This window comes from Nicotiana attenuata, chromosome 9 (assembly GCF_001879085.1).
Source record: "Nicotiana attenuata strain UT chromosome 9, NIATTr2, whole genome shotgun sequence".
NCBI lineage: Eukaryota > Viridiplantae > Streptophyta > Magnoliopsida > Solanales > Solanaceae > Nicotiana > Nicotiana attenuata.
In genome coordinates, this window is record NC_031997.1 from 47,429,246 (window position 1) to 47,452,353 (window position 23,108).

At 37.5% G+C, this 23,108-nt stretch overlaps 1 protein-coding gene across 2 annotated transcripts; it reads left to right on the plus strand.

Moving 5' to 3' along the window:
• Nucleotides 1-22,458, plus strand: LOC109232398 (DNA mismatch repair protein MSH1, mitochondrial). 2 transcript variants are annotated; one of them, XM_019398147.1, is made up of 22 exons: nt 1-261; nt 3,055-3,184; nt 3,326-3,423; nt 4,201-4,276; nt 4,406-4,525; nt 5,196-5,243; nt 9,892-9,956; nt 10,316-10,401; nt 10,952-11,116; nt 12,333-12,442; nt 12,523-12,628; nt 12,725-12,800; nt 14,143-14,201; nt 15,881-15,948; nt 16,777-16,950; nt 17,677-17,883; nt 18,431-18,687; nt 18,779-18,922; nt 19,637-19,694; nt 19,983-20,282; nt 20,985-21,710; nt 22,096-22,458. In XM_019398147.1, exons 1-22 carry the CDS (start codon nt 140-142, stop codon nt 22,324-22,326), a joined length of 3,426 nt encoding a protein of 1,141 aa, XP_019253692.1. In that variant the 5' UTR covers nt 1-139; the 3' UTR covers nt 22,327-22,458. The 2 variants fall into 2 exon arrangements, with proteins under 2 accessions (XP_019253692.1, XP_019253693.1); XM_019398148.1 differs by having other exon boundaries at nt 3,061-3,184.

Below are 23,108 nucleotides of genomic sequence, written 5' to 3' on the forward strand. Positions count from 1 at the left end.
TAAAAGAAAATAAAGAAAGTCCCTCCTTCCGACACTGCTGCCGTTTCCACTTTCGGGGCTTTTCCTTCACTTCAGTCTTCAGAGTACTTTTCTTCTTAGGTACCCTCTGGCGGGAAGAACAAAACACACACACACTACTATGAGTTGGGTTACGGCGAAAAACGTAGTCGTTTCAGTTCCGCGTTGGCGGTCACTCTCCCTTTTCCTCCGTCCGTCACTCCCACTTCGCCGCCGCTTCTTCTCTTACTCTTCACCTCCGCTGTAAGTCTTTTCTTGCCTAAAGTTTAATGCTTTTATGTACATACTCATTTGTGGAGGAGAAAGGTCACTAGTTGTTGGGTTGGTTTTGGGTGGTGGTGGTGGGGTGGAGAAATCACCGCAGGAAAGATAGTATACTAGTATTTGTTATGTCAAAGAGGCCCAAAAGACAAGAGTTGTCATCTAGTTTGAAAATGCTGTGCTTTTCCACTGCTATTCATGAATAATTTACGGAGTTCAAGAAAGAAATGAAGATATATTTGTGTGGCTATAAATTACTCCCTTCATTCACTTTTACTTATCCACTGTTCACTTTACACGCCCTTTGAAAAATAATAAATAAAGTGCATAATTTATGATGATATCCATATTAATTGGTGTATAGTCTTAGTGAATTTGTAAAATAATTTGGAATGATTAATTAATGCTAAGGGAAAAACAAGAAAAATAATTTTTTTTTCTTGATATGCGAAAAGTGACAAGTAAAAATGAAAATTTATTTTTAGAATACTTGACAACTAAAGTGACCGGAGTTAGTATTTCATTAAGTGTAAAAATGAGAAGTTTAAAATTAAATTGTTTCTAAATATACAAAGATGTCATTCTTTTTGGAATAGATGGAAATGGAAAGAGCGTACCATAATTGGAGGAGTATTACTTGTTTGTATTCTTTTGTGTGTGTTTATATTGGAAAGTTGAGTGAAGCCTATTAAGGAATTCAGATTTTCTGCCTCCTGAAGTTAAAAGATGACCAAATGCAGTGAGTTGTTTTAAAAAACAATTGGGCTTATTTTGAGTACAAAAAATGGGGATATAGAGGTTTTGAGCAGTGGCTCCATGTGTGCTCGTCAAGGTTGGTGCTTTCGATCTTTCGCACCCGAAAGTTCATTTCTGTAATTGGATGTGAGAAAATTGAGTGAATTAGCTATCATTCATTATGTCAAAAATGTTGGATTTCACTGTTTAAATTGGCATTTAATCATGCTACTTTTCAGGTTAGGGCGGCATGTTCTGCCTAAGACTCCACCTTTTGCTACCGCAGACCATATTAGTTTTCTGGAGTGAAGATAGATCAAAAGCATGAGTGAAGGATAGAAATAGGAATTATAGTACTATTGGTAGTCGGTGAACATTTCTACTGACGAATCACTTCAATAGCACGGTGTTGTGTCGCGAGGCACAATCATGGAAGCACTAGAAAAAGTAATGTATCTAGACCATCTGTGCTATCTGTTCGAGTAAGCTAGTTTAAAAAAAAGTTCCCATATAGACACAAGGGATGTTGGAGCTGCAAGAGGGTCCGTCCATCAAATGATAGGTTAGATAGATGGGCTTGTATGAAAAATTGACCCCAAGTTACCTAACAGAGATGTGCTTGAATAGGGGATTCATTGTCAAAAAGGACAGGCAGGAGTAGGACATTTATACTAATCTTTTTGATCTGCTGGCTTGGTGGTCCTTTCAATCTCATTTTGCCATTGAACTGTAAATGTGCTGTCTCATTCTAAGAACTCAAAAACTCTCCCTCTCTCTAAATAGAAAAAAAACTCATTTGTAAGCAATTCCTCCCTCCCCCCCCCCACCCCCCCACCCCCCCAAAAAAAGGCCTTTGCTCTCCTATTTGATGGGGCTACTAGAGAAGTAGCATTGTTTCTTGGCTTCTTTTTTTAGTCAAGCTTCTGTGTTCCTTAGCGTAGTTTCTTTTCCACAGTTTAAGACTCCGTTTTTTATAGCCTAGTTTATATTACAGCTGACATGACTCCATACTCGATGCTTTTTTTTTTTATAAGGGTAACTTCTTAACTTTGTTGCCTTAAAAAAGGGAAAGTAAAATAGGTATCAGTTATCACTCCTTGAGTAGTTGCTCACCACTGGTTTGTTCCTTCCATGTACACCATTTCTTTGTGAGTGCTCTGCTTGCTTGTTATCGCTCTACTTCTGCTGACAACCAGTTTCAGATTCTTCTTGAGGCATCGTTTAACTAGAGATTTGTATAAACTCTATTTTGGTGCTCAATGTTGCATGATAAAATAAGATAGATAAATAGATGGATACTATAAAAAGCTAATGGCTTTCTCTTCTTATAATTGATTTCTTCCACACAATCAGCATGTGATAGATTATCTAACCCCGTGCATCCTTGCTACTAGTGGGGGTTTGTCTTTCAGATAAAAACTTGCCCTTTAAGCGATGGGATTAGGAGCTTTGTCCTCCTTAGCTATAAATCTCGAAACTTTCCTTTGGGTAGCAAACCTGGTGGTTCTGATGCTGTCTAGTTTGAGATTGATCCATTATTAGAGCCTGCCTCTGTCCTATTTTGGACAAGTTGTAGAAACTTTCTTGAAATTTGCATTTGGATCTTTAATCAGTTTGAGCCTTTGAGGCTGAATCACAGATAGAAACTGTACCTTGGTGCTCTTTAAATGGTCTATGGAAAGATAATTTTGAGGGCTGAATAAATAAAAGTAAAAGTTTTAAGGTGTAAAGAGGATCAAAGTATTTTCTAGTAATTTTGATGGTAAACTGAGAACCATTAAATCGAGGAATAATCAGCCATTTATGGTTGATGGCACACACAGTGTTTGATCTACAGGTTGTTGTGAGTTGAACATATTTAATATATTTATGACTAAGAGAGTTCCTATTTATCATTCTACTCTTTGGGATAAGATAACTTCAGGCTTCATATGTTTTTTCTTTTGAGTTCAGTATTTCATAAAACTCTCATATCAACAACCGCTGACAAATTTCTGGATTCACATATTCTTTTTCCAATTTCTGTATTCACCCGCGTAGTGTCAGGTGCCGAGAGCGGATATGTTGCTTGAAGGAGCGAAAGTTGTTTACCACAACCGCAAGAAAACTCAAACAACCAAAAGGTGTTCCAGAGGAAAAAGACTATGTTAACATTATGTGGTGGAAAGAGGTAGTTTACATTTCTCTTAATGACTGGGTTGATTGATAATTGCGAGATGCAAATCTATGATTCTATTCCTTTTTATAAACAAGTGTAAACAAGAGTTTAATTATCGTATAATGTTCTGCCACCATGACTTTATGTTTGTAGAGGATGGAATTCTTGAGAAAGCCTTCTTCTGTTCTACTGGTTAAGAGGCTTACATATTGTAACTTGCTCGGTGTGGATACAAATTTGAGAAACGGAAGGTCAGTTCTTTCAAGTTGTCTGTTGATCCTTCCTTTATGCAGTTTTTACATTAGTTTTTGTTCCAACTTAGAGAAGAGTTTAATCAAGGTTCTGGGAGACTCCATAAAGCTCACCTACAGGTGTTAGTCCGTTAATCTAACATGTGTAGGTTTTCTGCATTACTTTGTTCATCTATGAATTGGAATCTGAAGCTCTGCTGAGAAGAGTTTTAGATTTCTTTAAGATCTCCTTGTCTTTCCTTGCTGATAATTGTTTTTGTATTTGCACATTCTTGGTCTAATATCCTCATATAGATATAACCCTGTCAGAAGTGAGTTGTTGACTTGTGAACTCCACAAAGTGCAAACTGCAGTATCTACGTATTTCAATGTTTTTAGCTGAATTTTCTGGCTATACTCACATGGACATAAATATATTAATCATAATGTGCTAAATGATGGTTAGGCTTTGCAAATTGCACAAAAACCGTAACGATATTATTTCCTGTTTGACATGGCTTAGGGAACCCTTCTGAAAAGCAAAAGAATCCAGGCTGCTCAAAAATTCGTCAAAAAACATTTTGTAACAGATTTTTTTTTTGCTTCTTGGGTAGCGTTCAAGGTCGACCGTACCAAGAAGCAAAAAAATCCATACAAACTATTAACTGTCCGATCTGCACACCGACAAATAAAAAAATACATATATACATATGCTTATGTCTCCGCTTGTCTTTGTTTGTCTATTATTTGTCCCATATTTCTTAAGTTTTAACAAAGGCTACCTCGTATATTTATCAGTCTTAAAGATGGAACACTTAACTGGGAGATGTTGCAGTTCAAGTCAAAATTTCCGCGTGAAGTTTTACTTTGCAGAGTATGATTTTACAGCTTTCATTTACTCTTCTTTTACATGTGCTTGAAAGTCACGTATCAGTTCCTCAATCTATGAGGACTCTACTCAAAGTCAATGATGAGTGCCTCTTGTTCTTCTCTGACTTTCCAGGTGGGCGATTTTTATGAAGCAATTGGATTCGATGCTTGTATTCTTGTGGAATATGCTGGATTAAATCCATTTGGTGGCCTACGTTCAGATAGTATACCGAAAGCTGGTTGTCCAGTTGTGGTACTGGTTTCATTTTCTGTTTATATATATTTTCAATTTTCTCTTCTGTGAAAATCATAGATAGTTTAAGACAGGTAATTCCAAGAATTTGGAGGTCACTAGTTTTCGGCCCTCAGGAAAGGGAAGGTTGAATTAAGTTTTCCGTTTAAAAAGTTTGTACATCACATATTTTGCATGAATGGACCGCCATGCTAACGTAGGTTTCAGAACTAATTTCTCTTGTGAACCAAATTTTGTTCCCTTAAGGATATCTTGTTTCTGACCATGTAGAAGCTGAGCTTGAAGCTGGATTTGTTTTCTTTACCTCTTTTAAAAGGGTAAAGAAGCTTTTAAATATGTCTAAGCTGATAATATGCCAAAGAAATAGGGAGATCGATTGATTTTCTCATTTTTTTCCCTTCCTTTTTTCCTTTTTAATTACTTTCAAGTATAAATGCTTCCTACTTTTTGAAGTTGGTTGATGGAGAATCCCTTTTACTTATTCTGTTATCTTCCTACATAATAATGCTCGAGAAAACTGCCAGTAGAGTATGCTGAGTTCCTCCTGTATTCCTTACGTTGTTTTTTTAAGATAGACTTTTTGTTATTTGTTTACTCTTATTCTGTGTTCATACTCTGTCAGTTTCATTCTTTGTCTGTAAACTTTGTCATTTTTTTGTTCTTTCTGCAGAATCTAAGACAGACATTGGATGACCTCACACGTAATGGCTTCTCTGTGGTTTGTGCCATCCCCAAACATTCTGTTGGAACTTTCATTATCCTTTTTGTGTTCCTCTATATATTTTAATACTTGAGAGGATGGAGTGGTAATTTTTATTGATATGTTTAATGAACTTGTAAAAGCTGGCTTGTCTCTGTGAGAATGCACGAGAGAAAAATCTATTTGATTAATTATGACAATGATACAATGAGCCCTATATATATAATACATGTCCTACTCCTAATACATATGGGATTAGAGTTATTTACTACTATTTAACTCTCAAACTAACACTCCCTATCAAGCTGGTGCATATAAATCATATGTACCAAGCTTGTTACATATATAACTAATACGAGGACCAGTGAGGGACTTGGTGAAAATATCAGCAAGCTGATCATTCGACTTCACAAATTTTGTAGCAATATCTCCCGAGAGTATCTTTTCTCTAACAAAGTGACAGTCAATCTCGATTTGTTTAGTTCTCTCATGGAACACTGGATTTGACGCAATATGAAGATCAATTTGATTATCACACACAAGTCCCATCTGACTAATCTCACCAAATTTCAACTCCTTGAGCAACTGTTTGATCCAAGTTAGCTCACATGTCGCCATAGCGATTGCTCGATATTTTGCTTCTGCACTAGACCGAGCAACCACATTCTGTTTCTTGCTCTTCCAAGACACCAAATATTCTCCTACTAAGGCACAATATCCAGACGTAGAACGTCTACCAGAAGTTGATCCCGCCCAATCAGCATCTGAGTATCCAACGATCTGCTCATGGCCTCGATCCTCAAACAATAAGCCTTTGCCTGGAGCTGATTTTATATACTGAAGAATGCGGACAACTGCATCCCAATGACTATCACATGGAGAATCCATAAACTGACTCACAACACTCACAGGAAAGGAAATATCAGGTCTAGTCATTGTGAGGTAATTTAATTTACTAACCAACCGCCTATATCTTGCAGGATCACTAAGAGGCTCCCCCTGTCCTGGCAGAAGTTTAGAATTCGGATCCATCGGAGTGTCAACAGGTCTACAACCTGTCATTCCTTTCTCCTCAAGAATATGTAAGGCATACTTCCGTTGTGAGATCACAATACCTGAGCTAGACTGAGCGACCTCAATACCTAGAAAATACTTTAATCTGCCCAGATCCTTAGTCTGAAAGTGCTGAAAGAGATGTTGCTTCAACTTACTAATACCATCCTGATCATTGCCGGTAATAACAATATCGTCAACATAAACGACCAGATAAATACAGAGATTTGAAACAGAATGTCGATAAAATACAGAGTGATCAGCTTCACTACGAGTCATGCCAAACTCCTGAATAACTGAGCTGAACTTACCAAACCAGGCTCGAGGAGACTGCTTTAGACCATAGAGGGACCGGCGCAACCGACATACAAGGCCACTAGACTCCCCTGAGCAACAAAACCAGGTGGTTGCTCCATATAAACCTCATCCTCAAGGTCACCGTGAAGAAAAGCATTCTTAATGTCCAACTGATATAGAGGCCAATGGCGAACAGCAGCCATGGATAGAAAAAGGCGGACTGATGCAATTTTAGCCACGGGAGAGAAAGTATCACTATAATCGAGTCCAAATATCTGAGTATATCCTTTGGCAACAAGACGAGCCTTAAGTCGATCAACCTGGCCATTTGGACCAACTTTGACTGCATACACCCACGACAACCAACAGTCGATTTACCCGAAGGAAGAGGAACAAGCTCCCAAGTACCCCTCGTATGTAAAGCAGACATCTCGTCAATCATAGCTTGTCGCCATCCGGGATGAGACAATGCTTCACCTGTAGACTTAGGGATGGAAACAGAGGACAAAGATGACACAAATGCACAATGGGATGGTGAGAGATGATGGTAACTTAAACCGACATAGTAAGGATTAGGATTAAGTGTGGACCGTATACCTTTTCGTAGTGTAATCGGTTGATTAAGAGGAGACAAGTCCGTAGTATTAGCAGGGTCAGGTGCAGGACGTGAATTAGCTGGGCCTGATGTTGGGTGCGAACGACGATGATAAGTCAGGAGTGGTGGAGCTGTAGAAGGTTGAACTGGACTAAGTGGTGGCACTGGAGCTATAGTTGGTGGCACTGGACTCGGTGGTGGCACTAGAGCTATAGGTGGTGGAGCTGCAACTGGAACTGTAGATGGTGGAGCTATGGAGGAAGATGAATGGGAGATAGAGACTGAATCTCCAAAAGAAGGAACTGGTAGCACCTCAGAAATATCTAAGTGATTTACTGGACCTGTGAAGTATGATTGGGTTTCAAAGAAGGTAACATCAGCAGACATAAGAATCGCTGAAGGTCAGGAGAATAACATAGATATCCCTTTTGCGTTCTCGAGTAACCCAGAAATATGCACTTAAGAGCACGAGGAGCTAAATTATCTTTTCCTGGAGTAAGGTCATGAACAACGTACTCCCAAACACACGGGGTGGAAGAGAGAACAAAGGTAAGTGGGGAAACAGGACAGAGAATGGAACTTGATTTTGGATAGCTGAAGATGGCATACGATTAATAAGATAACAAGATGTAAGAACTGCATCTCCCCAAAAACGCAGCGGAACATGAGATTGTATGAGTAAGGTACGAGCAGTTTCAATAAGATGTCTATTCTTTCTTTTAGCTACCCCATTTTGTTGGGATGTATACGGACAAGACGTTTGATGAATAATCCCATGGGAGTTCATAAATTGCTAAAATGGGGAAGACAAATACTCTAGGGCATTATCACTACGAAATGTGCGGATAGAAACCCCAAATTGATTTTGAATTTCAGCGTGGAAGGTCTGGAAAATAGAAAATAACTCAGACCGATTTTTCATCAAAAATATCCAAGTGCACCTGGAATAATCATCAATGAAACTGACAAAGTAGCGAAATCCCAAGGTAGAACTGACCCGACTAGGACCCCAAACATCTGAATGGACTAAAGTAAAAGGTGACTCTGCTCGATTATCAAGACGCCGCGGGAAATGGGAGCGGGTATGCTTACCGAGCTGACTTGACTCACACTCTAAAGTGGACAAGTGAGATAAGCCATGTACCATTTTCTGAAGTTTTGACAAACTAGGATGTCCTAACCGTTTATGTAATAAATCTGGTGATTCAGTAACGGGACAAGTTTTTGGAGGAAGACAAGATGCGAGTCCATGTGATTTTGCAAGGATAAGGTAATAAAGTCCATCTGATTCACGTCCGGTACCAATGACCCGCCCTGTACTGCGTTCCTGTATAAAAACAAGGTCATCAAGAAATAAAACAACAGATTTAAGTGATTTGGCTAAGCGACTAACGGCTATGAGATTAAAAGGACTACCAGGAACATAAAGAACGGAGTCTAAAGGTAAGGAAGGAAGTGGACTTGCTTGACCTATTGCAATTGCCATGGCTTGAGACCCATTGGCCATTGCGACTGTTGGAAGAGATTGAGAATATGAAATATTAGTGAAAAGAGATTTGTTACCAGAAATATGATCAGATGCACCTGAATCAATGACCCAAGGCTCAGAAGGTGAAGATTGGGAGACACAAGTCATGCTACTATTTGTTGGAATAGCGGAGGCTAATCCTGAAGATGTCTGTTTACGTGCTTTGTACTGAAGGAACTCAATATAATCCGGTAAAGAAACCATCTGGATTGGATTCAATGCATTGGATCCAACGGATTATGAGTTAAAGGCTTCCGATACGAATGCCATTATAATATCGTGCCGGAAAAAGCAGAAATTTTCTGGGGATCATTGTTCTCGCCGGAAAAATCACTATAGCTCGCCGGAAAATTCCAAAGTTGTCGGGATCTGTCGGAAATAGTACCAATGGACTCAGAATTGCAAGGAGATGAAGCTGTCCTGAAGAATTTTTTTCAAAATCTGACCGGAAGAGGTCACACGCGCCGCCGGAAGCAGATCTCCGACCGGCGCGTGACGGCGCGTGGGTGAGTATTTTCCGGTGAATTTTTCTGGGGTTTGGTCGGATCTCTCTTGGGAACCTTGTGGTGGTGTTGGATTTTGCACAACGCTGATAATTAGTGACTTTGACGCAATCAGTCACTTAGGTCACCGGAAAATTGCACGGTGACTGAGTTCTTTCTTCCCGAATGTCGCTGGAATGACGCACAACGATCTCTTCTCACGGATGCTCTGATACTATGTGAGAATGCACGGGAGAAAAATCTATTTGATGAATTATGACAATGATACAATGAGCCCTATATATATAATACATGTCCTACTCCTAATACATATGGGATTAGAGTTATTTACTACTATTTAACTCTCAAACTAACAGTCTCTACCTCACACGAGGTAGGGGTAAGGTCTGCGTACACCCCACCCTTCCCAGATCCCACTTGTGGGATCATACTGGATATGTTGTTGTTGTAAGAGTTGGCTTTTTCTCTTAAAACTGTTGTTTTTACTAGTGAGCTTATAAACTGATTAATTTCTTGAAGCACCAATTTCTAATGATGTTCTACCACTTGTCTTGATATCATCTTACTTCATTCCCTCTTATCTTTTTTCTACATATTACTTCCGCAGCCTCTTTGTCAATCACTTCCTTTTAGTCATGCACTAAAACAGAAATAATAATTTGTACAGCTGTGGCATGTTTGTATTTGTAGTGTGTCGTGGAGGAAGTTCAGGGTCCAACTCAAGCTCGTGCTCGTAAAAGCAGATTTATATCAGGGTAATTACTTGTGAATAGCTCAAGGTTTCTGATAAGTACAATTTCCTTTCTGGGTGATATTATACAGTTTTAAATGTTTGTATATCTTGGATCTTTCAATGTACAGTTGAATCTTATTAATGTCGATGATGCAAAAATATTAGTTGTGAGAAATGCGAGTCAAGCGTTTATGCTAGCATGCTGAAAAGCTGAACTCTTTTTCTGAAAAAAGAAGTTAAACTTTTCAGCATGCTAGCATAAACCAAAGTATCTTAAATATTCATAAGACCATCATCACTGACTTTTTTATTTATTAGAAAACCATGCTGGACAGTCCTAACCTGTGGCAACTTACAATTGACTTCTTTTCAATATTTCAGGCATGCACATCCAGGCAGTCCCTATGTTTTTGGCCTTGTTGGAGATGATCAAGATCTTGATTTTCCAGAACCAATGCCTGTTGTTGGTATGGCAAAGCAAATTATTCTTGCATAGATTGGTTTCTCTTGCTATTTAGTATTGAAGCTTAATAATGGGTGCATTTATGGAACCAATGTTTTTACACAAATGATTTTGCAAGAACAAAGTCATTGATTCTAATCGTAAATTGTTTACTTCCAGGCCTGACTTCTTATCATTACCAGTATTCATAATGTTGGCCTTGTGTTTATCAATATTTTCTTCCCTGCCAATACACGTTCCAGCTTTACCTGTCATTATTACTTGACCACTACAACAACTACTGCTCTCAATTCCAAGCTAATTAGAGTCGGTTATATGAATCATCACTATCTATTTTGCTCCATATGGACCCATATCAATCCAAAATTTGATAATTCAGAGCTTTCCTACTCTAGAAGTTCTCTACATTTCTACTGACGAGTGACTGCTGCTTGACCATTTAAGTAAAAAAGACTTTTTTTGGCTTGTTAGCATCTCATAGTTATTAGTTACAAAAAGATTAAGAAATTTCATTTGCAAATCACAAACTAAGAGTTCTTATTTGGTGGATACAGGAATATCCCGTTCAGCGAAGGGGTATTGCGTTATCTCAGTTTATGAGACTATGAAGACTTACTCTGTGGAGGATGGCCTAACTGAAGAAGCCTTGGTTACCAAGCTTCGTACTTGTCGATGCCATCATTTGTTTTTGCATAATTCATTGAGGAACAATACTTCAGGTTTGCAGATCACTCTTTTTGTTTTTAGGCCAAATACATAGCCGACCCCTTAAACTTGTCACTATTTTTCACTTAAACACCTCAACTGCAACAGTGACCTATTAGACACTCGAACTATATTTAAACTGTGCCTATTGAGCACTTCACTCTGACTTGGCACAAAGTGTGAATGTCACCCAAGTTTGAGCGCGTGAATGAATGAAATAAAGGTGGATGACAATCACGTGTATGAACGAAGCAGGAGGAGAGATGAAGAAATCAGAGAAGGGTATTTTGTCTTTCTTTATTTTCCATATGTCATTAAATGATTCGTGGGTCTGCCATGTTTGAGCGCTTGACAATCACGTGTTTAACTTTTGTGGAAGAGTTTATATGAGGTGCTCAATAGGCACAGTTGGAATATAGTTGGAGTGTCTAATAGGTCACTGCTGTAATTGAGGTGTCTAAATGGAAAATAGTGACAAGTTTAAGGGGCTGGCTATGTATTTGGCCTTGTTTTTATCATTGCTAATTAGGGAGCAAAGTGGCTTATGTAATGGATCTAATAGGCTAATAACCACATACTCGGACATTCTAATTTTAGCTGCATATATCTGTTTGGATATAATGTGGTTGAGGTTAAATTTTGAGATAGAGAGACCAGTTCACCGTGTCACTGCAGGAGAACAATTTGATTGGCCATTTTTATATGCTATCGCCACTTTGTTAGCCTGTACTTAAAATTTAGCCACAGTTCAATTTTTTTTACAAATATAGCCACTTCTTCTTCCCACCAGTTTTATAGAATTTCACTTCCAACTGCCTACTTGTCAATGTATGACAACCTACCCTACTGATTCTACTAGCTAATCGACACAGAAAACCTGAACGGGTTACTTTCAATCTTTTTCTTATAGAGACAATTGGGGCACTTGAAGTATGGAGAAATATTCATGGGTGTTAGCAAAATTTGTGAAATGGAAGTGGAGATATAGTAGTTCAAATTTCAGAAATTACTCTATTTATATATTTTAATGGAGCAATTGCCGCGTAATTACTTTCAATCTTTTTCTTATAGAGACAATTAGGGCACTTGAAGTAGCGAGAAATATTCATGTGTGTTAGTAAAATTTGTGAAATGGAGGTGGAGATATTGTAGTTCAAATTTCAGAATTTACTCTATTTATGTATGTAATTGTTATTCAGTCCTTCATTTTGCTGGAGGGTTTCCTCTCAGGAACATCACGTTGGGGGGAGTTTGGTGAAGGTGGACTTTTGTGGGGAGAATGTAATGCTAGACAGCATGAATGGTTGGATGGCAATCCTATCGATGAGCTTTTGTTCAAGGTTTGCTTCAGATCATTTCATTTTTTGTGACACTACCTGTTACTTCAGTTTGAACTACATGAAAAGTAATGCAATTTCAGGTAAAAGAGCTTTATGGTCTCAATGATGACATTACATTTCGAAATGTCACTGTTGTTTCAGAAAATAGGCCCCGTCCTTTACACCTTGGAACCGCCACACAAATTGGTAATGCTTAAATTATTCATTTCAGTTGCATTTTGTCACTGTCTGGTGGTGTCACCCTAGGCTAAAACATCACTTTCTGGGGTTTGTTAATTTTAGGTGCTATTCCAACCGAAGGAATTCCATGTTTATTAAAGGTGTTGCTTCCTCCACACTGCAATGGTCTACCAGTTCTGTAAGTGAGCATCGTTTTTCAGCAAACAACTGCCTGGCCTTACTGCATGGAGTTCTCTCCGTTTCTCTCTAGAAACCTACACCCCCCTGCCCCCACCGCTCATAAACCGGCAGGAAATATTTTGTATATGTGCTGCTATAATTTTTGCTCCAAACAATCCTTGTCTCAGCGACAGAACTGTCAGCAGCAAAGGTGTTGGGATCACTGTTCTATACAGCAGCATTAGACAATGACTGATTCTGTTTGACATTGAAAACCTATAGCTCCTTAAGAACTCAAATTTATTTATCCGACCTGATACTTGTGTTTTTGTTGTATAGAGGTCCATATGTATAGGTACTTCACAATCTCTGAAAATTTACAGTGGTTTAGCTTGACAGAAGGATACTTGGGGGGGGGGGGGGGGTGTCAGAGAGTGGGAGGTAACTGTTAAGTTTAAGGAGGAAAAGGGTACATGGGGTTCAAAGAATTGATCTGTGGTCTGGGTGTTTTAGTTAGAAAAGAATAAAGAAATCCTTTTTGTTTTCACTGTGGAATCTGTTTTTTCTTTTATCTGCCATATAGTAATACTGATGATTTAAATTTTACATACTTACATGGATGTGATCTCCTATATATTCTAGAGATTGCCTTGTGTCATACCATATAGCTCTTTGCCTAGTTTTGTCTAGCTCTGTTCCCACACTTGTAATTCTTCCTCCTTGCTCCATGGTAATAGCGACGAGTCAATCCTTTCTATTAAGCTGCTTTTAAATTACGTGAACACTTGACGAGTAGCTTACTCCATTGCTGTAAGCTGATTTTGTAGACTGCATACATTGGATATGGGTTAGTGCTATATACTCATCATCCTTGAATCGCCCCAAAAGAGTGTTTCTATTCTTTATGTGGTTAGGATAATACTTCAAGGAACACAGTTAAAACTTATATTTGTCACATCCCCCACTTCATCGATATAGTAGACTCTATCCAAGCTACAAGAGAGATGTAACCCCTAACAAAAACAGACACAAATGGAGTATTCCTTCTGATTTTTGTTGCTTAATACATGTAACTAGTTTCACTTAGGCCTCATTTTAAACTGTACATCCCACTTAGTATTTCTTTAGAGAAAGTTTTCAGGTCAATAACTCCTCTTCTTTCAGCGGTTACGACCTACCAAATACTGAATTTTGTTTGAATGCTACGTTGAAGTGATTATTTATTCCTCCTGGTAGTTAACATATATCTTTTTTGTCTAACTTGTATCATTTTTTGGATTGTTCATTTACTTTTTATAATGTCCTTTTTAAATTTATTGTCATTCTGGTATTCATGATGTCTGTGATATTATTTCTATCAGGTATGTTAGGGATCTTCTTTTGAATCCACCGGCCTATGAGATTGCTTCAAAACTTCAAGGTGAGAAATGCCTTGTGTAGATATTCGTGCATTCCCACTTGTTCATGGCGGCAATCATTTCACTAATTACTGCATGATAGATTTGATCAGTTTTTAAGGTCTTATTTACAGCTTTAACTATGTTTTGTTGTCACATCATAGTGAGTGAAGCCCCCACCGTACTCTTTCTCTCACACATTGTTTAGGTCTTGATGATTGTAATGCTCTATATGATTCTTGCATTTTATAATAATTCCTATTTCCTTGCTTAACCAAAGAATAAGAATATTCTTTTCTCTTGAACAGGTGAACCTTACTAGTGAGGTTCTGCAAGTATGTTCTCTAAAAAGAGAGTTTTAATTAACTAATTGTTTTTTATCCTTCTTTTTTGTGCGTTAAATCCATGGTAGTTAAAAAAGCTCGCCTTCTCTAAAAAGAGAGTTTTAATTAACTAATTGTTTTTCATCCTTCTTTTTTGTGCGTTAAATCCATGATAGTTAAAAAAGTTCGCTCCCCCCCCTCTCTCTTTTCACGTGCAAATAACACAAATGTAACAACCAATAAAGCTTTGGAATTTTGAAGAATTGTTTCTTTTATAAAGTGTTACTTTTCTAAGGTTTCCTATTTTTCAGTATACTCTCGCTTTTGCCCTTTCTTTAATGAAATTTATTACTTTATAAAAGAGAAGCATTACAGCCTCCCTACTTTCCCGGGTAGGGGTAAGGTTTGCGTACACTCTAGCCTCCCCAGACCTCACTTGCGGGAACTCACTGGGTGGTTGTTGTTGTTGTTATAAAAGAGAAGCATTACTTCATTGATCAGCGGGAAAGTCACTGTATGCATGTGGTATACTCAATGTGGAAAACTTACATAAAAACATGGTTCTGTACAAAAAGCATCCAATCATTTATGCCAATTTAAGGGCCTTATGGGTGTACCAAAAGTTTATAAATTTGTCCTATTTTGTAGAGAACTTATTGAAGATCATATTTTGCTGAAATTGTTCTCATATGTATGTTTAAAGCAAACACGTGGATGCTTTTCTCTGACATTCTCTATTGATTTATAAAAAACTATTACTACTAGTTCAGAAAGAAAAGTTGACTCAATAAAGTCAATTGAAGCTCCATAGTTTTGCAGTTTAGTGAAGCTAAGATCTAGCTGTAAGCTTTGAGGTTTCATTGAGCTTGAGTTTTCTTAAAGCACAAGCGGTATCGGACTTTCAGCTAAGACCACAGAGGTTGAACAATGGCTAATTTGCCCTAATTTGGGCAATGCCCAACTTTTTGAGATTAGGACTTAGTCATGTTGGTACACTTACTCTAAGTCTGGCGTTTGCCACAAGTCTTTTTAGTTTGTTAAGAACTTTGTTAGGAAAAAGTGTAGAGAACCTCTAGTAACAGAGAAATCCTAACTTGTAAAACACAAAAACTAAGTATTAGAATGAAATGCTTCAAATGGAGCTAAGTTGAAGGATTCATAGAGCTGACCTCAATTAGTTTGGGATTGAGGCATAATTATTATTGTTTTCTTTTGCCCTGACGTGGAGAGGGGAGGGCAGGAGAGAGACTTGTTAATGTCAATGCAATTTCAGAGGAGTCAAATATGGATAATATGTCCGTGCCTTCTTTTTTTATCTTCAGTGCTGATAACTGGCGCATTTAATTTTTATACACTAATATTTTCATTTGCTTTTGCAGAGGCATGCAAACTTATGATGAGTGTCACTTGTTCAATTCCTGATTTTACTTGTATTTCATCTGCAAAGGTTGTACTTCAATATTCAATTTATTCCTTCTGCACAACTTACTTATTTTCAGTAGATATGCAGATATTTCGCAATGAAGTTGTGTTCATTTGCTGTAACAAAATCTTGCATCTTAACTAGTAAACTTGGGTTGTTTTATTTTGGTAAGATTTCTTGCATGAAATAAGAGCCTACGTAAAATGCTGATGCCTTTTGATTAAAAGTCCAAGGCTCTATGATTTCAATGACTGCTCAGCCCTCTCTTTTCTCAGTTTAAAAGTGAATGAATTGGTAGCTAGTTATAGCTTAACGTTGGAGTTTCCGAGGCCCTTTGTGCACCAAGATTATTTCGTCTGAATTCATCACATGTTTCTTGTTGCTTATTCGTCTTTGAGATTCAGAATAAGATTGGTTTCTCTTGTTGAGTTATTATCTCTGGACGAACTTTTCCTTGTTGTACCCTCTTTACTTTGGTTGGTGTGGAACTTTTCCCTTATGAATAATGCAATAAAACTGATGATTGCAATGAATTTTTTGGATGTACCATGCTTTTTGGAGATATGTTAAGTCCATTAATTCTGTCTACTTATTCTGAACTTGTCATCAGAATAGCAGCATTGATACTTCTGTCTACTATTCATTCCATAAGAAGTTGGATCTGGCATTATGTTATGTGTTTGGAGTTCCAAACCTTGTGCTAGGTAGGAAAACTTCAACAGAGTGTAAAAAGAAGAAGCAAAAAACAAAAATAAACTTCTCTCTTCCTGCTTTTCCTTCTCAAACAATTTTTAGCCTCCTATGCTTCAGTTTGTAAATGCTACTGTTGAGATTTTTGTTGTCTATTTACAGCTGGTCAAGTTGCTTGAGTTGAGGGAGGCAAATCATGTAGAGTTCTGCAAAATAAAGAATGTGGTCGATGAAATACTGCAGATGTACAGAAATTCAGAGCTTCGTGCTATTTTAGAGTCACTGATGGATCCTACTTGGGTGGCAACTGGGTTAAAAGTCGATTTTGATACACTAGTAAGTGATGTTGGGGCTTCTATTCCACATCCAATTCTCACGTAGAGTTCCTGTAGAGTATATAAATTATTGAGTGATGTTTAAAGAGCAATAGTCTTGTTTACTCCAGTTTGGGATAGATGAACAGGAATCATTCAGCCTTTCTTTTGTTGCTTTTTGCATTGTATGAGCTTAGTAACTTTCTAGCAAGAATGTATCTTGTCATTTGAACGACTCTTGCATTAGGTTTTAAAATTTCTTTTAACATTGTAATAGCTCGTCTACTTTTTATACCTGGCAAGAACCTTTTATGTCAACTCTATTACAACTCTAGGTGATCGGTAGAAAGCTTAAATGTATGAAGATCATCAAAAGAATTGAAGGAAAACTAAATCATGATACTTCTTTTGGGGGACATACCCAATGGATCATAGCGTATACATAGGTTTAATAGCAATTAGAGGTTTGTAGTAATCCTTGAATATACTAGAATTGTAAACTTTGTTGATCATAGTTTAGCTTCCTGGTAAGAGACATGCACAGGCCTCTTGCTTTTTCTGTTAGTCTTTCTACTCAAGTAGGGTTTATGCCAATTTTACTTTTTGCCTCTTTAGTTAGGTACGTGCCCCGTGTGCTCTTCGTAGCTTCTCCGGTATTGACAAATTTGACTTAGATTTTGTTTTTGCCATTCTTGCAAAAGGCGCTTTGATATTAGATCTGATTAAGGTTAACCCGTTGTTACTTCAGGTGAATGAATGTGGAGAGATTTCTGGTAGAATCAGTGAAATAATATCTGTACATGGCGAAAGTGATCAAAAGATAAGTTCCTATCCTATCATCCCAAATGATTTTTTTGAAGATATGGAGTCTCCGTGGAAAGGTCGTGTCAAGAGAATCCATTTGGAGGAAGCATATGCAGAAGTAGACAAGGCTGCAAATGCTTTATCTTTGGCTGTGAGTCTCTTTTTATTTATCTTCGACAATCCTAATGATTTACAAGTTGTGCATCTGTGTGCGCTTTAATACTCTTTCATTAGCTAAGATATACATTGCTGTAAAGGCAGTCAGCTTTTCAACGTCAAGTAAAAGCCTTTTTGATAAATCCAGTAATATTATCTAGGAATTTACTGACCGATGAACAATTTTGGGGTAATCGATAGACAAATAAAACAAGGTAGTAACATTTTAATAGCGGCACTGAATTAACTGAGATATTGTTGAACTGGTTGGTTCTAACCAGATTGAAATCATGAGTTTGAAACAAGTGATCTGTAAAATTTAAGTTTTCAGAAAAAAGCAGTTTTAATTGCTCCAGCCAAATAGATCCTGACGCTATAGAAGTTTGTACTTTATAGCAGCTGCAACCGTGAAAGTCGGATCCAAGACTCCCAGCCAAGGAAAAAAAAAAGAAAAAGAAAAAAGAGGCACACAAGAATCTTATACCAATGAACTTGACAACCAAATTCACAAATATTTAAGTGGGCTTTCATTCTCTTTCTAGATAACAGAAGATTTCCTGCCTATTGTTTCAAGAATAAGGGCCACTATGGCCCCCCTTGGAGGAATCAAAGGGGAGATTCTGTATGCTCGAGAGCATGAAGCTGTATGGTTTAAGGGGAAGCGCTTTATTCCAACTGTTTGGGCTGGAACACCTGGTGAAGAACAAATTAAGCATCTCAGACCTGCTATAGATTCAAAGGGGAAGAAGGTTGGAGAAGAATGGTTCACTACAATGAGGGTGGAAGATGCAATAGCAAGGTTCCTATGTTACATTTACATTGAAGCCGATTTGTGTCTTACAATGAAATTCTTTTTCTTCGCTAAATAATTGTTTGGATCTCTTTCGCAGTTACCATGACGCAAGTGCTAAGGCAAAATCAAGGGTCTTGGAATTGCTAAGGGGACTTTCTTCTGAATTACAATCTAAGATCAATATACTTATCTTTGCGTCCGTCTTGATTGTGATAACAAAGGCATTATTTTCTCATGTGAGGTTAGTGGCACCATCCTACTGATCAAAAAGCAGTTTCTTCATCCCTTCCTTTAGGGGCTGCTTCTCTGCCCCTCCACACCTTTGGGGGTGGGGTCCTGCAATTTCTAGTTTTTGTTGGCTAAAACTCCCTAAAGAGTGTACTTATCTTTTTTATATTTACTTTATTTCTGATATTTGCATTTGTATTTGCAACTGGATCATGAGTCTATAATGTGGAAGGTTGCTTTTCAGAAATATGACTTTGCGCTGATGAACAACTTAATACTTCTCTACACAAAGAATCATAGTGATGCTGCTAGACGCCATTTGTCCCATCTCCAGATACTTTAAATTTTTTTTTATCATGCTTACTTAAGATCCATAAATTCCGTCATGGATTTTTGATTATAATTATAAACTCCAGTTCAAGCTGTAAAGTTGTTAAATTTCTGAAATTTTCTCATCAATTGCCGAGGGTCTATTGGAAACAGCCTCTCTACCTGCATTAGGTAGGGGTAAGGTCTGCGTACAGACTACCCTCCCCAGACCCCTCCTGTTGGGATCAGACTGGGTTTGTTGTTGTTGTTGTTGTCTCATCAATTGCCAATGGCGAAAGGCTTTTATTTTGAAGAGCTGAATATGAATGTGTTTTGAACTTTGCGTTACTTTTTCACATTTCTTGTTTACCTTTCCCCAGAATTGAGCTCATAATCTTAATCTTTGGTTTCTTATCAGCGAAGGTAGAAGAAGGAATTGGGTTTTCCCAACAATTACACAATTTAACAAATGTCAGGTACTCGGAATCTGTACTTCCTTGACGTGTTTAAATATTAGTACCTCCAAAGGTTGGAATAAAATTAACACATCACATATCCACCAGATGAATTTGAAAAATTTCACAACTAGTTGCAGGAGAATACATTTTCAGATTTTGGTTGTGTTGACTGGTGCATTAGTGCTCTGTGGTACTTTTTGTGGAAGACTGCATAAAGAGAAACATATAGCATCTAACTGGTCTCATTCTTTGGGCAAGTATTCATATATTTATGTGTTATTCCAATTACATGACATCAAAATGCAGGACACAAAGGCACTTGATGGAACTATGGGAATGAAGATAATTGGTCTATCCCCTTATTGGTTTGATGCAACGCGAGGTACTGGTGTACAGAATACAGTAGATATGCAGTCAATGTTTCTTTTGACAGGTCCAAATGGTGGGGGCAAATCAAGCTTGCTGCGATCATTGTGTGCAGCTGCATTGTTAGGAATGTGTGGATTCATGGTTCCAGCTGAATCAGCTGTCATTCCTCATTTTGATTCAATTATGCTGCATATGAAATCATATGATAGTCCTGCTGATGGAAAAAGTTCATTTCAGGTAATATTATATGTTCCATAGTCTTGAATTTATAGCATAGACGGTTTTCTTCTTGTCCTATTTGCTAGAGGCCTAGTTCTTTATTAGGAAACAAACAAAAACATAGGTGCTGTATCATGATGCATGCCGCGATTGTAGCAACTAGGCGTTTCACTCTTTGCATGCATTTGCTCGCACCTGATGATTTTAGCTTGTTAAGAATACTTGTATTTGATTGTAATCCATGGTCAAGAGGGATGGATAATTCCTGGAATTATTTAGTTAGACTTTTCGGTGCGACTTATCTCCTTATCCTCTCCACCCTGAAGAGTGGATTGATTGGTATAGTGGATGTATGACAAGAACTTTTTGTGGTCATCTTGGCAGAAAAATCTTTAGTACATAGCAGTTCTGGTTTTCAACTATAGTTTTCTTATGATACAAAAAGGTAATATTTCTCTTCTAGTTATTTTATTGGTCCTAATTATGGAGTCACCTTCTTTTGCATGTCTCTTTGATTAATCTATAGGTGATAACGGAGTTAGTTTCATTTATGTCATGTTCTTTCTGAGAGTGAAGCTATTTCAGTCTTTTGTGTGTATAATCTTGACTCTAGGTGTCGGTATTTTTGTTCATCAGTTTTCACTTTTCCTTACTGAAATAGTAGTCTCTTGGCTTTTCTGAAGGCAACATTCTGACTCTCAGCTGTCTAACATGTCTCAGATTGAAATGTCTGAAATTCGTTCTCTGGTTACTGGTGCCACTTTAAGAAGTCTTGTGCTTATAGATGAAATATGTCGAGGAACAGAAACGGCCAAAGGGACATGTATTGCTGGAAGTGTTATAGAAACCCTGGACGCAATTGGCTGTTTGGGAATTGTATCAACCCACTTGCATGGGATTTTTGATTTACCCCTGAAAACCAAGAGGACTGTGTATAAAGCAATGGGAACTGAGTATATTGACGGTCAAACAATACCAACTTGGAAACTTATTGATGGGGTCTGTAAAGAGAGTCTAGCATTTGAAACAGCTCAGAGAGAAGGAATTCCAGAAATATTGATTCGAAGAGCAGAAGAATTGTATAATTCAGCTTATGTGAATCAGATATCAAAGAAGAAAGACCAAATAAGACCTGTTTGTTCAGATTTTGACCTCAATAGCACAGATAAAATCTCTGACCAATTAAATGGTGCAAGACAAATAGCTTTGGATTCTAGCACAAAATTAATGCAGCGAATGGGAAGTGCAAGCAAGGAACTTGAAGATGCTATCTCTCTTATCTGTCACAAGAAGTTAATCGAGCTGTGTAAAGTGAAAAATGCGTCAGAAGTGGCAGCGGTGAATTGTGTTCTCATTGCTGCCAGGGAACAGCCAGCTCCATCAACAATTGGTGCTTCAAGTGTATATATAATGTTGAGACCTGACAAAAAGTTTTACGTTGGACAGGTACGTTTTTCCCTTCCTAAAGTGCAACCATATGCTGTCGAATCAATTGTTTTATGTGATGTTAAATTGTATCAAGATGCTTTACGAGTTGGAGGAAGCATGCACATTGGCATCTCATGAAGAATTGAGCCCATTTTGTTCTCATAAATTGTTTCGCTGTTTTTCAGAAGTTTCTTTTCTTTGAAATACTTTTTCAAATTTGTGGAGGTACTTGTGTTCAAAGATGTTTTGAAATGAATGGTCCAACAGACAGATATCATTTACTTATCCAAATGAATCCTATGGGCACATCTGCAAAAGCTAGTAGTCCTTTTGGTTATTTTGAACTATTACTTCTATTTACATACTATAGCTTAACATTCTTCTTTCTCTATTATTTGTACAGACTGATGATCTTGAGGGCCGAATCCGTGCTCATCGGTTGAAGGAGGGAATGGAAAATGCTTCTTTCCTATATTTCTTAGTCCCTGGCAAGAGCATAGCCTGTCAACTGGAAACTCTTCTAATAAACCAACTTCCTGATTATGGCTTTCCGCTAACAAACGTTGCTGATGGTAGGCATCGTAATTTTGGCACGACTAGTCTCTCCCTGGAACCTTCAACCGCGCTTAGATGAATCCGCTATCAGCTTGTTGCGGAAGAGTTCAAGTTGGTGTATAAAAATTGAGGTGTGAAATTGAGGTGAATTCTGATGTAAGTTAATATTCCTAATTTTTTTTAGTTATGACATACCATTTTCATCTTATTTCCTTTTTGAATGTCTAACTATACCCCAATTAGATTTTTTTTTTCTATTTAATTCATTATGTTTAGTTTGAGCAAAATTCATGGGTGTTTTTTTAAAAGTTATTTCTCTTACTTCTCTTAATTGCAGGGACGAATCTAGTGCAATAGGTACGGGTTCACATGAACCCAGTAACTTGCCTAGACCTGTTTTTTTTAATTAAAACCATTAATTTTATAAGAATATTTAGCTTAGAACCCAGTTCATTGGTTCAAATATTAGTGTATATTAATTTGAGATCGTGTAGGATAAACTTAAAATTCTGGATTCACCTTTGCTTAATTATGCTTGACTTTATTACCAACTTTTACCAAATCAAAACCCCCCCCCCCCCCCCCCCCCATTTTCATTCTTCAGTGTTTGGTTGCTAAAAATCGCCTATTCAATTTTTCGTTTCTTTTTTACCTATCATATTTCACGATTAAAGCATCGCGTAATAGGTTACATCTATTTACGTAATCGTTGTTATGATGAGAAAACATTTTCAATATGAAGCATAGATATATGTAAAAAATTCTAAAAATTTAACAAATTTTAAAGTCTGAAACCTACATTCTAGAAGTGCAATAGGTTGGGTGGCAAAAATCTTGGAAGTCGAACCAGTAAATTTATAT

Coding starts and splice junctions, on each gene's coding strand:
- LOC109232398 (XM_019398147.1), top strand. CDS start 140: ATGAGTTGGGTTACGGCGAAAAACGTAGTCGTTTCAGTTCCGCGTTGG. Junction 5,244..9,891: donor CACGTAATGGCTTCTCTGTG/GTTTGTGCCATC, acceptor TTGTATTTGTAG/TGTGTCGTGGAGGAAGTTCA. Junction 12,443..12,522: donor TCGATGAGCTTTTGTTCAAG/GTTTGCTTCAGA, acceptor ATGCAATTTCAG/GTAAAAGAGCTTTATGGTCT.